The sequence below is a fragment of the Mustelus asterias genome, chromosome 20, assembly GCF_964213995.1.
Source record: "Mustelus asterias chromosome 20, sMusAst1.hap1.1, whole genome shotgun sequence".
NCBI classification, from domain to species: Eukaryota; Metazoa; Chordata; class Chondrichthyes; order Carcharhiniformes; family Triakidae; genus Mustelus; species Mustelus asterias.
Window position 1 is genome coordinate 57,765,806 of NC_135820.1, and position 16,206 is coordinate 57,782,011.

Genomic DNA, 16,206 nt, shown 5'->3' on the forward strand with positions numbered 1-16,206 from the left:
CGTTATGAATGAAAATGCTCACAGGCAAAAGCAATAGCCAGGCCCTCTTTCTTGACCTGAACATGGCGTTACTCCATTTGCCTTAATTGCCTGGATACAAATACAACAGGTTGTCCTTGCTGCATTAGCCTTGCTCCAAGACCTGTCTCACTGACGTTACATTGCAAGGTGACTTGATATCAAAGTACTTTCGCACTGGCACTGTGGTCACTAGTCGTTTGATTTTAGTAAATGCTGCTGCTTGTTCTGTGCCGCAGTGCACATCCTTGCAGTGAGCTTGCGAAATGATTCAACCACAAATTAAACAAAAGCTTTCCCTAAATAAATCACTAATCCAACAAATCGTTGCACTGCTTTCCCATCTGTTGGTCGTTGCATCGCCGCTACAGCTCTCGCCTCAGGATCTGGGTGACAAGCTTTTTCTGTCAGTACGTGACCTACGAACCTGACTTCAGGCAACTTCAGTTACAATTTTCTCTTTTTGAGCTTTCTCTAGCAGTCACATTAAATCCTGATCATGGTCAGCTACGGCTTCTTCCGCCGCGTTTCTACATCTCTTAGAATAGCGGATCATCCACTGCAGCTGCCACTCTGGGAAGATCACTGACTATCTCATACTGTCTCCATAGATACTCTTCTGGATCGTGGAAATGTCAAATGGCATTGTGCAACCATCCGTATCTTCTGAACGGCAATCAGAATGTAATTAGAAAACTGCTGCTTTCATCCAGCTGCTCTTGCCTGTAACTATCCTTCTCCTTTAGGGTAGTAACAATCTTTGCCTTGGCAAGTTGTGGCAATATTTTTTTTAATAGTTGGCATCTTTTCAATGAGATCTTTTCAGTGTTTTATTTAGATCTTTTGGGTCGAAGCATAGTCTCAGCTTTCCAGGTTGTTTTACAGCTACCATACTGCTCATTCAGTCTGGAGGAATAGTCACTCCTTTGATGACTCCCCCTCTTTTCCAGCTCTTCTGTCTTATTTTTTAGGCTGCATTTGTGGGCAGCTGGAACTCTTCTTGGCAGATGCTGAATTGGTCGTACACTCTCGCCTATTTCGCGATGTTATTCACCAGGGTGACATCCAAACCTTGTAACCATGTCTCCGTACTCCTCCAGGATCTGTCCATTGGTTTTGTGTGCTGCGTCACGAAGATCGACTTGCTCCAGCTGAGATGAGTGGCTGTTACGTGCCATCTATGATCTGGAACATTCTTGCCTTTTCATTGGGCTCTCTGACTAATTTGTCCCCTTCAGTGTGAGTATCGGTCGTGCCATCATATGGCCTCACCCTTACTTTCAAGGGCTTCATGTTCAGATCGCCATGTTGAGCCACTTCACACAGATCTGTCACAGTCATGATGTTGCCTGACGCACCAATATCTATCTGACAGTTGTTCACTCAATGCTCTCCTTCTGCAGTCATCATTGTGACAGCCACACACCATTTCTCACCTGTAGACATGACGCAGCCTATTATATGGTGTATAATATTTCATCAGATTCTTCTGATATGCTGAAAGAGGACTTATGAACAGAATTTGGAAGGATCCTGGGAGTGGAAAATTTACAGCCATTTTTGTCTGATCTTGTATTTTACTTGCAGTCTTCAGCTTGTGTTAGCTTTTCCTTGTGTTTTTTCGCAGCTTTTAGTAGGTTGGAATATTTCCGTGTTCCTCTTCCAATAACTGTGGCTTCTCTTCCAGCTTTTTAAAACTCAATCTCAGCATCCTGTTCTGAGCCTCCTGTCTTTCTGGTGTGGTGTACTTATTGAACTGAATGTAAGATTGCTGTTTGCAGGGAGTCCCTCATGTCTGAGGTCATATGGCTACAGCAAGTCGGATAGCATTTTAATACCCAAACAGCCAGTGTGGCTTAACACCAACCACGGATCAGCTTTGTGTAAATTTCTTGAGTCACATTTCTGCTTCCAATTGGGAGCTTACCATCGAAGGGGTGAAATATGAAGACTGCTGGCGCAGAATTTAAATGTCTTTCTTTGACTCTTCCAAGATACTCACCTCTGCAAGAGGTTCAAGCACCTTCCGATATCAGAAAAGGAAGGAAGAACTGCATCTCCGAAAGGATGCACTGTAGAAAGCAACTCTGAGGTTCTACCAGTCTCCTGGTGTAACTCTATCAGCTGATTGGCAGTTTCCCCAGGGAAATGAAACGAACAGTAGAATTTCAGGGTCAGCATGTTTGGCACTTATAACCACCTTTTCCCCACTGTTTGATGGGCATCAAGGGCTAATCATTAATATCCAGAAAAGCCTGCAATGCACTTGACATCTCCAGCATTCAGCTGCAAATGTACCTTCAGTCAGCACCTAACCACTAAAAGCCTCAAATGATAGCTATTTGTTTGTTTCATGTACCTGTCATTATTCCCATTATACCCTGCCTGCTGACACCTTGGCATTTACGCTCTACATTCTCAAAGGATAAGACAGCCCACAATGTTAAAGAGAATGATTACCCGTGATGATTGTCCAACTTCAGGCCATTTGTTCTGCACAAAAAAAAAAGGACATTTCAAAACTTCTAGAAAGCACAGGAGTCAAAAAGTGGATGCCAACTGCCACTTCAGTTCAGGACTTGGGTTCTGTGAAATCAGGGTCACCTCAGTCAGAAGGCTCTTGCGTCAAACCACAGCAGCCAAATAACACTGTCCTGATTTTAAGAGTTCACCACATGTCGCAAGTGGTGCTCAAGGCTAATAAATATGTGAACACATTGGAATGAACATTAAATTATGGGAGCATTAAAGTCTTTTGTGCATGCTTATATTGTCAAGTAAGTAGTTGAGAGAGTCATTTGGAAAATGTTTGAGTCAATTATAAAAGATGCAATAGCAGAGGATTTAGAAATGCATAACATAATCAAGCAGCGTCAGCGTGGCTTCATGAAGGGGAAATCATGCCTGACATACTTATTAGAATTCTTTGAGGGCAGAATAGATAAAGCGGAACCAGTAGATGTAATATACTTGGATTTCCAAAAAGCATTTGATAAGGTACCAACAAAAGGCTACTTAATAAGATAAGGGCCCATGGTGTTGGGAGTATGTTAGCATGGATAGAAGATTGGCTAACTAAAGAAGACGGAGAGCTGGGATAAGAAGGGCATTTTCAGGATGGCAGCCTGCAACTGGTGGAGTGCCACAAGAATCCGTGCTGGAGCCACCATTTTTTACAATGCATATTAACGACTCCTCCTACCTGGCTCCAAGTGAGTCTCCTCCCCATCCGAAGACATGAGTCCTTGCTCCCAATTGGCTTGGCTTCCTGCCCAGCCTCTCCATGGCTCTCAGAGGATCACTCCTTTAAAGGGGCCACGTTACCACACTTCTTGAATTGTGTTAGAGATATGCTCATCCAAGCAGGTGGAGAGTGTTCCATCACACTAACTTCTGCTTTATAGATAGGGAGTACCTAACTGCAGAATGCCCATCCTTTGGCCTGCTCTTGTAGCAAAAGTACTGCATAACTGGCTTGTTCATTTTCTGGTCAGTGGTCACTCCCAGGATATTGATGGTGAGAGATTTGACAGTATTGCCATTGAACCTCAATGGGAGATGGTTATATTCCCTCTAGTTGGAGATGGCATTGCCTGGCACTTGTGACGCAAATGCTATTGCCATTAATCAGCCCAAGCCTGAATGTTGTCCAGGTCACTGCAAGTAGGCACAGACTGCTTCATTATTTGAGGAGTTGTGAAAGAAATTCAACATTGTGCAATCAGCAGCAAACATCCTCACTCTTGACTTTTTGATGAAGCCCAGGACATTGTTGGACACTGCCCTGAGGAACATTCGCAGTGATGTGCTGAAACTGAGATGATTGGTAGTCAAAGCCCCAATTATCATGTTTGGTATGACTCCAAACACTGGAACATTTTCCCTGTGATTCCCATTGACTTGATGCCACACTTGGGTCAAATGCCACTTTTGATGTCTCTCTTACCTCACCTCTGGAATTCAGGACTGATATACACAAGTCCATTTTGCTATTCATGTGGATTACATTGGCATGAATGTCTCTCTCGCAAGTGGCAACAGGTTGTCCTCTTTATGTTGTCTTCCAAGGCATTTTTCTCCTCTGGGGCTTCCATGATGCGATCTCATTGTAGGACAATGTTGTGTAGTTAAACCCCAGGTTGACATTTGTTCAACGGTATTACAATCACCTCTGGTCAGAAGGTTGCCATTTCACACCACCTCCCCAGGACACATAATAATAGCTAACATTGTCAGAGCATTGTCAGAGAATACAGCAGGATATAGATAGGCTGGAACATTGGGCGGAGAAATGGCAGATGGAATTTAATCCAGATAAATGCGTGGCACGGTAGCACAGTGGTTAGCACTGCTGCTTCACAGCTCCAGGGACCTGGGTTCGATTCCCAGCTTGGGTCACTGTCTGTGTGGAGTTTGCACATTCTCCTCGTGTCTGCGTGGGTCTCCTCCGGGTGCTCCGGTTTCCTCCCACAGTCCAAAGATGTGCGGGTTAGGTTGATTGGCCATGCTAAAATTGCCCCTTAGTGTCCTGGGATGTGTAGGTTAGAGGGATTAGCGGGTAAAATATGTAGGGATATGGGGGTAGGGCCTGGGTGGGATTGTGGTCGGTGCAGACTCGATGGGCTGAATGGCCTCTTTCTGTGCTGTAGGGTTTCTATGATTCTATTAAATACGAAGTGATGCATTCGGTAGATCTAATGTAAGGGGGAGCTATACAATAAATGGCAGAACCATCAGGAGTATAGACACACAGAGGGACCTGGGTGTACAAGTCCACAGATCCTTGAAGGTGGCAGCACAGGTGGTGAGGGTGGTCAAGAAGGCATATGGCATGCTTGCCTTTATTGGATGGGGCATAGAGTATAAAAGTTGGCATATGATGTTGCAGCCGTATAGAACGATGGTTAGGCCACATTTGGAATACTGCGTCCAGTTCTGGTCGCCACACTACCAGAAGGACGTGGAGGCTTTGGGGAGAGTACAGAAAAGGTTTACCAGGATGTTGCCTGGTATGGAGGGTCTTAGCTATGAGGAGAGATTGGGTAAACTGGGGTTGTACTCCCTGGAAAGACAGAGGATGAGGGGCGACCTAATAGAGGTGTATAAAATTATGAAGGGCATAGATAGGGTGAACAGTGGGAAGCTTTTTCCCAGGTCGGAGGTGACGAACACAAGGGGTCACGGGTTCAAGGTGAGGGGGGCAAGGTTCAACACACATGTCAGGGGGACATATTTTACACAGAGGGTGGTGGGGGCCTGGAATGCACTGCCAAGCAAGGTGATTGAGGCAGACAGGCTGGGATCGTTTAAGACTTATCTAGATAGCCACATGAACAGACTGGGAATAGAGGGATACAAACGAATGGTCTAGTTGGGCACATGAGCAGCGCAGGCTTGGAGGGCCAAAGGGCCTGTTCCTGTGCTGTATTGTTCTTTGTTCTTTGTTCAAACAGTAGGATGCAGTATTGAAGGAATGCTGTACTGTCAGATGTGGTGCCTTTCAGTTGAAGCATTAAATCAAAGCCCCGTCTTTCTTCTTGGGTGAACACAAATGATTGCATGACACTTTTAGAAGAAGAACAAGGAAATTCTCCCTCCATGTCCTTTTAAAACCATTTAATTGGCCATTAATCCTACTGCTGTTTGCTGTCCACAAAATGGCTCCCACATATCCTTGCATCACAACAGGGACTCCAGATCAAAAATATTTTTCATTGGCTGTGTAGTGCTTTGGAACATCCTGAGTTCAAGAAAGGCACCATGTAATAAAGTATGTCTCCATATAAGGCAACACATCTCTCCTCCTGTCCTGGAAATCATATCAAAAACCTAATTCAATCTGATTTTATTTTGAATCAACGAACTCAGACACAAACAGGGTGCCAATACACTAATGCCAGTGTGACAATAGTCACAGTTTTCATACATCAGAGCAATACATCATGTAACACAATGTGCATGAGGGTGTAATTTTATTTTGGTCCCTTTAAAGTTGCAACTTGCTATAAATTGGCACTGCAAAGATGCAATTTCACAGACTTTGTTAAAAACAAAAGATATTAATAAAATTTGTCCAGAGGCCAGCAACCACTTGGCTATCCATGAGCTGCCCTAGTCCCTACATGTCTTCTGCCTGAGAGAGGACTCCACCCCCTGGGGTGATTATCCACTCTCAGTCCCAGTTGGGCCCCCAAGCCAGGTGATCCTCTTCTACTGGGTTGTCCTTAAAGGGACAGTCACCACAGATTACCACAGCCACGTCCTAACATAGCTGTTGCTTTGTAGTCTGATAAATCAGGAAACCAAAATAGAAAATAGTCCTTTTAACAAATGAACTCTGCTGGAGTTGCAGCTCCCAACACCTTCCTTTCTGATAGTTTGTTTCCAGAGTCAGGAGTCTTTCCTGACCCTGGCGTTGAAGTCACCAATAAGGACGATCTTATCTTCTTTAGGGATGTTGGACAGTATCATGTCCAGAGTGGAGTAGAAGCCATTTTTAGACTCCTCATCATCAGCATCAAGGATTGGGACGTGGGCACTCATGACCAGTGCTTGCTGGTTCTTGGAAAATTGTAGACCGAGGATCATGAGGCATTCGTTGATGCTGACATGTTGAATCCAATTCCATGGGCCCTGGGCTGATCCTTGGGTTTTCCTCTCCAGAAGGTGTGACCACTGTCGCCTTCCCTCAGTTGCCCTTTGCTGCTTTTCGGGTCTCTTCGGGACAGCGACATCAACTTGACATCATCGAGCTCACGGGCAACAAGGGCAATTCTCTGTTCCAGTCAATTGTTTTGCTCATTATCCACGAGGGTTCATACATGCCAGGTTCCGAGGTGGAGTTTAACTTTGAGTTTCTGACTGCAGGTAAATGAACCCGCTGGAAGCGGTTTTCCAGCCAGGTTAACGACGGATCAGACTATTTTTAAGGCACCTTTTCTCTAGTCCTTTCCCCATGCGGGATGAGCAGAGTGGATCCTGAAGAGGGCTGCTCAGTCATGAAGAAAGCTGCAGAAACGCTCCCCTGTTCCAAGAGCGAAATGACTGAATCAAACTCCTCCACCTGTGTGCTGGTTCAAAGCTCAGGACTTCCAGGTCTCACGGTTCTGTTCCCGTCGACTCTTGCTGTTCGCAGAGAGCTGGTCTGTATGCTGGCTTCCTCGAGGTAGACATCTTGTGTGGGACTTCTTTTAATGTGCGTACACCATTGCATGTCAGCAGATACGCGGTGTCCTTGACAGGGGGTAGGTTCAGTTCCAGTGGCAAGAGAACCTTTACGGCTGGGGGACTTCCTACTGCTGCAGCCTTCATCAAGCATCGCAGCCGTTGATACCACACTAGCATCTTCCGCCTGACCTGCTGTTGAGGATTTGCTTTGGATTATGCTCCTCCCCTCCGACCTTACCGTCACGGGTGATCCTGCTAGGAGTTAAGTGTCCCGACGGCATTGTTCTTGGGATCAATGGAACATTTGGGCCTCTCCACCACAACAAGGTGGCAGTCCACAGAAAGGCAACAAACTAGGGTGGGAAAGGATTCATTAACTTAGTCAGGTTTACGCACTGCTTTTGTCACGAAAGGATAAGTATAATCACAGCACACCGTGATGAGGCAAATTATTGGGTGTGTGTGATTCTGAAATCTATGGTAACCGACATTATTTCCAGCACTCCGTTGGCTCCAATATGTAGCGTTTCTGAAATTGATTCACAGAATCAACAAACCACAGAAGATGCTGCATCCTGTGTTATTTAGGATTCTGACTCATCCAAAGAGACTGCAATGAAAAGAAACAGTCTCTAACTGTGAGTACTTCCTGAAGCTGAACAGGAGGAACTGTGTTTTAAATACCAACGGGAGTGCATGGTGATACAAGACAGCATTGAGGTGCTTCATGATCGAGGCAATGGAATTCATCTGTGAAACATGGTTCAAAATTATATAAAAGCAAATTACTGCGGATGCTGGAATCTGAAACCAAAAGAGAAAATGCTGGAAAATCTCAGCAGGTCTGGCAGCATCTGTAAGGAGAGTAAAGAGCTGACATTTTGAGTCCAGGTGACCCTTTGTCAAAGCTCTGACAAAGCTTTGACAAAGGGTCATCTGGACTCGAAACATCAGCGCTTTTCTCTCCTTCCAGATGCTGCCAGACCTGCTGAGATTTTCTCCTATGGTTCACCATTTTTTTTTAAAGTAGTAGAAAACAGAAAATTGGAAAGATGCATTTAAAGAGCACTTATTGCATTTCTTAAAATATTCCCATAGAATATTAGATATAATTTATTTCTTTTGCAGTGATTTTTATTGTAATGACTTTAATCAGGCAATTGAGGTGGGCCTGTTAGAATATGAGCTCCCTGATTAACGGCCAAATTGATGGACCAATCAGGGAGCCTCTTGCTTTGTACATAACCAGGCGTGTCGGTTCCTCTGGGACTCCAAGTGTAGACTACTAACTGAAAGCACTCTGTGTGCTGTTGTCAGACTTATAAATAAAGGGATTTTGGTGAAGGGACTTCGACCTCCGATGACTTAATATAGTTTTATAGTCTAACTTGCCAGCCGTATCATACACAGCAAATCCTGCAAACTGCAATGAGTTGAATGACTACTTCTGACTTTAGATGTGTTGCTTTAGGCTGAATTATTTTATATTTGGGCTTGGGATATGGGCAAGACCACACCAATTGTTTGTGGTAAAGTCTTGGGCGTAGTTTGGTACGCTCTCTGTCCTGAATGATGTCAAAGTTCTGCAGCCATCAAGCGAATGGCGAGTATTTTATCACCTTTCTGAGTTGAGAGGATGTAGATGATTGGTAGTCTTCGAGGACGTAGATAAGCCAGAGTAACCACCTTCTGTTCTTGTAACCACTATATGGCTGGACCAGTTCAACGACTGGTCAGTAGTGATTCCCAAGATGTTGCAGGTGATGGTGTTGTTGAAACTCTTGCTTTTGCTTATCACCTGCTTGGAACATTGGTAAAATTACTCTTGTTTGATAATTCCATAGATACACTAAAGAGGGAAGAATATTTGAGGAAAGCTATCGATCTGGACTCTGTTCCGGTTACGAAAGTGTGCAATAAATTTTAATTTCCCTTTTTTTTGCCCTCCCCTGTCAGCTAACTATTCCAACTCGTGCCTGGTGTTGTGATTTAGGTTTAAACATAAGAAGCATCATGTCACAATATAAAGTGATGCCCTAAAGGCTGGAAGCCCTAATAATAGTAACATTATGCAATATTGTTGTCAGCTCCAACAGTTAAAGGGCAAAGCTTGACTTGCAGTTTGTTTTTACTTGAAAAATGTTTGTGTTCAAAATAAATTCAAATTCTGGCACTTTCAGTTTAAGGTACCAGACAATGTGAATTAAACAACTTTGAATTAAAATGTGTAGCTGTCAAACTAACCCTTCAAAAGATGCCATCATCAGTTTTTACAAACTTGCCTACATTTTTTTTTAAAGTAACCCTGTTCAATATTTCGGATGAACCATATTCTTGCACCACCGTTGGCTATGTTACAGAGAGTAATGTTTTATTCAACTGAAAGGCCAAGATCCATACTGCAGAACTGAATCAACATTCACAGTGCAAAACTGAACCAAAGTTGTCAGAAGTTCGATAGACGATGAGCTGGATCAGGCTATAATGGTTCGTTGACAGCAGGCATGTTTAATAGAATGAATGTTGGGCAAGGACCGAAAAACTGATGATGGGGGAATTTGTGCCCCCTTTGCCACAGGCGTAAATGGTGACATGGGCGCAAATTCTCACGGGATTCTTGCTGGCAAGATCTCGTGATATGTTCATCCACACTCCTCATCAGTGAAGTCATGGGGTTTCTACCATGCAATGACAGGATCCCAATTTGAATACACTTTAATATCATTAGCAGGCTTCTGTGCTGTATCCGCTCCCCCCCCCGCCCCCGCCAAAATCCTCAACAGACATAACATCAAGTCATTTCCCACCTTGGGTCACTGTCTATGCAAAGTCTGCACGTTCTCCCCACGTCTGCGTGTGTTTCCTCCCACAATCTGAAAGGCCTGCTGGCTAGGTGCATTAGCCATGCTAAAATCTCCCTCGGTGTACCTATACAGGCACCAGAGTGTGGCGGCCAGGGGATTTTCACAGTAACTTCGTTGCAGTGTTAATGTAAGCCTACTTATGACACGAATAAATAAACTTTAAAGTCATTGAGGTTGATAACAGGTCTTGAGCAACATGATCCAGGTGAAATGGATCTGCCAGGGTTGCACAGATAAGTACAGCCCCCAGGAGGGAGAAGAACATGCCAGGGTAGTACCCTGTCAGTGTCCAGGCACTCCTCCTTGACACTGCCCACTGGGGCTAGGTGGGGCAGTGTCAGACTACTACCGTGGGAGACTTCTGCTGGGGAGGTGCTTTGGAGGTGGGGGGGGGGGGGGGGGGTGGTTGCAGTTCATTTGGGGGTGCGTGCTGTTCCTTGTACCCATGGCAGAGTGGTTCCCATTTCCATGAGAGGGGGTTCCCCGTGTTTATGTGAGGGGGAAATTCCCCAATATCCTTGGGGGAGCGGTCTCCCCTTGCGCATGGGTGAGGGGGGTTTGTTTTCCCCTTCTGCACGGAGGAGGAAGGGGGCGGTCTCCCCTTGTGTGTGTGGGGGGGGGGGATCTTTGGTTTTACTTTTGGTGCTATTGGATAAGGGTGCCCTTTACAATTGTGCCCTGGCCTCTGGAAGGCTGATGTTGTCAACCCTCCTGCTGTTTTTCCCTCCCAAGGTGTTGGAAGATAAGGCAGGAAAAGCCGGCAGGAAAAGCCAGCAGGTTGCACAGTGCTTCCTCGCATGAGTCAGCACCTTGAAAAAAATAGAAAAATCCTCCCCATGTTCCAGGAGAAGCAGCGATCCTACTGTCACCAAGTGGAAGCATTGGACAAGCAAGAATTTTGGGTGGGATTTTCCAGCCACGCTCGCCCCGAAACCGTAAAATCCCACCCGAGGTCAACAGACCGTGGCATGGTCCGTCCCTCCGCCTGCCACAATTCTGGTGGTGGGCGGGACTGGAAAATTCTGGTCTGAAAATGCACAGTTTGGTTTCATAGAAAAATAATGGTTGCATTAAAGTTATAATGCATGTAGACATTGTTCTTGTAAAAGCTATTTGGACAGATCTGTAGATTGTGACACATTTCTGGAGGAATGAGTGTTTGAGAGTGGCACAGATGTCACTTGCAGTTACATCCTCTCCAGGCTAATGTTTATTTCTTTGCTGCCCATGGAAGCTGTTCTCCTCTGAGGCATCCATAATGAGGCCTCTGTTTTTATTGGGCAAATTTGTGAAGTGTGCACACCCGTGAGTGTGAGTGTGTGCCATTCCAACAAGTATGATACTGTGTTTTCATATCTAAAGGGCAGCCAAATGCTCTTGCTCCATTAACTGCACTCAATAGTATAGCCTTGCCAACCCACAGTACGTTGGCACTGTAGCCCTACAAAAGAATGCGTTACAGTCCATTAAAATAAATATAGGAATTCAGTCCTGCATCATCTTGGATTCTGGCCTCATATTAACACTGAAATTCAGCAACTTTCTTGGAATAAGGTTCCTGACACCAATTGTATTAAGAGACACTTCCCTCAGGATAAAAATCCTATAAAACACAAATCTTATCACTGAGTCCTTGGCACAGGGTTTGGAAAATTTTCTCAAACGTTCTTCCTTTTTTTTTGGAGAATTCAACATGCAAAATTATTCAATTTTTCAGCTTTTTGCAGCTGAGATTAAGCAAAAATAGACTAACTTTTACTTCAGGTTTGAAGCATTTGATAAAACAGCAACCAGCAATTTAGCATCTGCTTACAGAACTGTCAGGGTGACCAGATCGAAGCAGTCGCGAAATTGATGGATATTAGATTTTGAGAACTGTTTCATTGGGTGGGATTTTCCAGCTGAAACTTGACTTCTATGACCAGACAGAACTCTGTGCATGTATGCAGAAAATGCTGGAAAATCCCAGCAGGTCTGACAGCATCTGTGGAGAGAGAATGGAGCCAACATTTCAAGTCTGGACAACCTTCGTCAGAGCATGCTTCGTCAGGGCTCTGACGCAGGGTCATCCAGACTCAAAACGTTGACTCTATTCTTTCTCCACAGATGCTGTCAGATCTGCTGAGATTTTCCAGCATTTTGTGTTTTTGTTTCCGATTCCAGCATCCGCAGTATTTTGCTTTTATCTGTACATGTATGGTTGCATGTATATGCAGCTTTCCGTGGCTGAAACTGTAATAGTACGTATGAAAATATCTGCAGTGGATAAACATTTAAATTAATTGCAGTTAAGCATAGAAAGCATCCACAAAGTTCCAAATATGTTTTGGCTACGTCTTACGCCTGGTTTTATACCAGGCTGGGTTTACAGCCTGAAATGTGAAACAGAATCAGCAAGCTCCTGACCTCTTTTGACCGTGGGCACATTTTTTTTTTGCGTTCCCACAGTGAATCTTGCATGCAAGGAAGTGAACATTGGAAAATCAGAGGCATATACCCCATGGCTGAAAATATTGATGAGGTCTCCCACAGTTTTTCAATATGCGTTGAGGATAGTTGAAATTCTCTGCTTGGAACAGATTCATAAACTTGTCTCTTACAACCTTAGCGTTGGTACAAACTGATAAAAATGTATTGTGTGTGTGTGTGTGTCTGTGTGTGTCTGTGTGTGTGTGTGTCTGTGTGTGTCTGTGTGTGTCTGTGTGTGTCTGTGTGTCTGTGTGTGTCTGTGTGTGTCTGTGTGTCTCTGTGTCTCTGTGTCTCTGTGTCTCTGTGTCTGTGTGTCTCTGTGTGTCTCTGTGTGTCTCTGTGTGTCTCTGTGTCTCTGTGTCTCTGTGTCTGTTTGTCTCTGTGTCTGTTTGTCTCTGTGTCTCTGTGTCTGTGTGTCTCTGTGTCTCTGTGTCTCTGTGTCTCTGTGTCTCTGTGTCTGTGTGTCTCTGTGTCTCTGTGTCTCTGTGTGTCTGTGTGTCTGTGTGTCTGTGTGTCTCTGTGTGTCTCTGTGTCTCTGTGTCTCTGTGTCTCTGTGTCTGTGTGTCTCTGTGTCTCTGTGTCTCTGTGTCAGTCAAGGTGCTTACATGGCAGATGGTGGAACTCGAATTCGATTAAAAATATCTGGAATTAAGAATCTACTAACGACCATGAAACCATTGTTGATTGTTGAAAAAAACCCATCTGGTTCACTAATGTCCTTTTAGGAAAGGAAATCTGCCGTCCTTACCTGGTCTGGCCTACATGTGACTCCAGAGCTAGAGCAGACTCTTTACTACCCTCTGAAATGGCCTAGCAAGCCATCATTTCAAGGGCAACTAGAGATGGGCAATAAATGCTGGCCAGCCAGCGATGCCCATGTCCCATGATGGAATATTTTTTAAAAATTAACTACTATGCTGTGGAGTCTCATTCCTTCTGCTATTAATTGTTGTCGAAGGTTTTAAAAAACATGTACTTCTTTTTCTCTCTCTTTAATTCTGTTGTTCTTTTCCCCCACTATTTCTGTCAGTCACACATTTGGCATTGAATTCACTCACTCTCATTTACATTTCTTTCTCAGTCCTCACTCCTTCAGCAACTTGCCACACAGAAAAATAAATATCCAAGGGCAAGTCTAACAGCAGATATGGTAGGTGTCCTGCCCTAATAAATCACGGTGCACTATCTCACCTGGGATAAATTGGAAGATTATCTTCAGATTCTTTACAGCAAAATGTTTCAACAGCTTTAAGGTGTTATCTTGTCAAAAGCTCAGGTTACTCATTGCAATGGCGTAAACTTTGACTTTTGTTTTAATTTGAAGTTTTAACTCGTCCAGATTGGTTACAGGTCCTATTTTTGGGAATCCGTTTGACAAATTAGTTACGTTTGCTTACACTAACTATTTAAATGGTCTCTTTTATTCATTCACCCTGTGTGGAAATTTAAATAGGAACATGTGAATTAGGAGCAGAAGTAGGCAATTCACCCCTTCGCGTCTTCTCCACCATTCAATCAGATCGATCTCTCCCTGGTCTCAAATCCACCTCCCTACCTGTCCCCTATATCCCTTTTAACCCGTTTTTTTAAAATTAGAAATATATCTTCTCCCCTTCTTGAAACCATTTAATAATTCAGACTCCATGTGTGACTGAAAGAAATAGTGGGGGGAAAGAGCGACGGAATTGAAGAGAGGGAAAAAAAGAAAAGTGCATGTCTTTTAAAACCTTCGGCAACAATTAATAGCAGGAGGAATGAGACTCCACAGTATAGTAGTTAATTATTTTTAATATTCCTTCATGGGACATGGGCATCGCTGGCTGGCCAGCATTTATTGCCCATCTCGAGCTGCCCTTGAAATGAGTGGCTTGCTAGGCCATTTCAGAGGGCAGTAGACAGTCAACCACATTGCAATATGGGGCAGCGAGTTCCACAAATTCACCACCCCCTGCGAGAAGTAGTTCCTCCTCGCCTCTGTTTTAAATCTACCGCCTCTCAACCTATACCGGTGACCTCTTGTTGTAGATTGATTGATTGCTAAGCACATGCCCCCATCAGCTACTATGTATGGGACAGTCACTCATAAAGTGGAATTAACAGTCATTAAATTACCTTGAATGTTATTTCTATGTTTTCAATAGGTATCTCAGAGCTATGTACCTTGGAATTCAGAGCCGTTGGCACAGAGAACATGAGCGCCGACACTTCTACTGGAGAATGATGTTTGAGAGTGCTGATATAAACATGCTGCGTCTGCTGGAGACCTTTCTGAAAAGTGCACCACAGCTCGTCCTTCAGCTCAGTATTATGGTGCAGAGAAACCAAATTGGAACCTTGCAAGGTAAGGCTCAACAATCTCTCTCTCAATATAAAACCGCACCCGAAAGAACCCAGCTCTTTAGGAATGGGAAAAGGCGAACTGTTTCTCCCTTTATGTCATCCTCACCTACTTGGCATTTTCTCGCTGCATTATGGATTCCCTTCTCTCACTTCAGAAATTTAACAAACTGTCCTCTCAATGCATTTAGACTGTCGTTGACTGACTGTTGTTTTTTTTCATATCTTTACTCCTTCCCTTGGGAGAACAGTGGAAAGATTCACAGGCTGATTAAAAGTCTAGCCGGCTACAATCTTTAATGGCCGTAACCGTCTTTACATCAACCTTATGTCCACCCGACCAGGATGATTCACCCTGTATGGTCTGAGGGTTTGATGGGTTCCAATAATCCAAAAGATGAAGGGTGGGTCACCTAGATCCATTTGCATGAAATTATCCTGCTGGATGACAATCCAGAATTTAGGAGAAAGTCCAATCTCCTCTAGCGGGGACTGTGGGGACTGAGTTTAAAACCTGCTCCTTCAACCTCAGAGTAGGAGTGCTACATTTAAGCCAAAGATTTATTCCACACGATGGCACAGTGGTTAGCACTGCTGCCTATTAGCGCAAGGGACACCAGGTTCGATTCTCGGCTTGGGTCAATGTCTGTGCGGAATCTGCATGTTCTCCCCGTGTCTGCAAGGTTTTCCTCTGGGTGCTCTGGTTTTCTCCCACAATCCGAAAGACGTGCTGGTTAGGTGCAGTGGCCGTGTTTAAATTCTCCCTCAGTGTGCCTGAACAGGCGCCGGAGTGTGGCGACCAGGGGATTTTCACAGTAACTCATTGCAGTGTTAATGTAAGCCCCTACTTGTGACACTAATAAATAAACTTTAAACTTCTTAAACTTTAAACACTCTCTAGTAATGTTCAAAAATACTGCTATTGTTTTGAAGGAAAAGTTTCAACTGATTTTCTTTCTTAATCTTAGATTCGCAATTATTAACATGTATCCCACAGCTAAACCTGTGGAATTGTTTCAGGCAGTTGGATAATATCCATTGGTTTCTATAGAAGGATAGGCCAAATGGACTGAATGGCCTTGCTATTCTGTACTTTGATCTATTAGTGTCTGCGTTTTAGACAAGTAAACGTATTCCAGTCGTCTATGTTGACCTAACTTTGACATTCATTTTAAAAATATTATCTAAATGTCATTTTCCTAAGCAGTTCCTATAATGGTTAGGGATAGCGCAGTGGTTATGTCACTGCAATAATAATCTTGAAGACAGAGCTGATTACATGGATATACACCCCCATGGCAGTTTGTGAATTTAAATTCAGTTCATTATATAAAAACTGGTATCACTAATG

General features: G+C 44.0%; 1 protein-coding gene across 1 annotated transcript in view; it reads left to right on the forward strand.

Annotated features, from left to right (window-relative positions):
• xkr7b (XK, Kell blood group complex subunit-related family, member 7b) overlaps positions 1-16,206 on the forward strand; it is a 221,219-nt gene that overhangs the window by 189,907 nt on the left and 15,106 nt on the right. Inside the window, exon 2 of the mRNA XM_078236072.1 lies at positions 14,660-14,859. Within this exon, the coding sequence (XP_078092198.1) occupies positions 14,660-14,859 (200 nt within the window). The remainder of the gene's footprint in view (positions 1-14,659; positions 14,860-16,206) is intronic.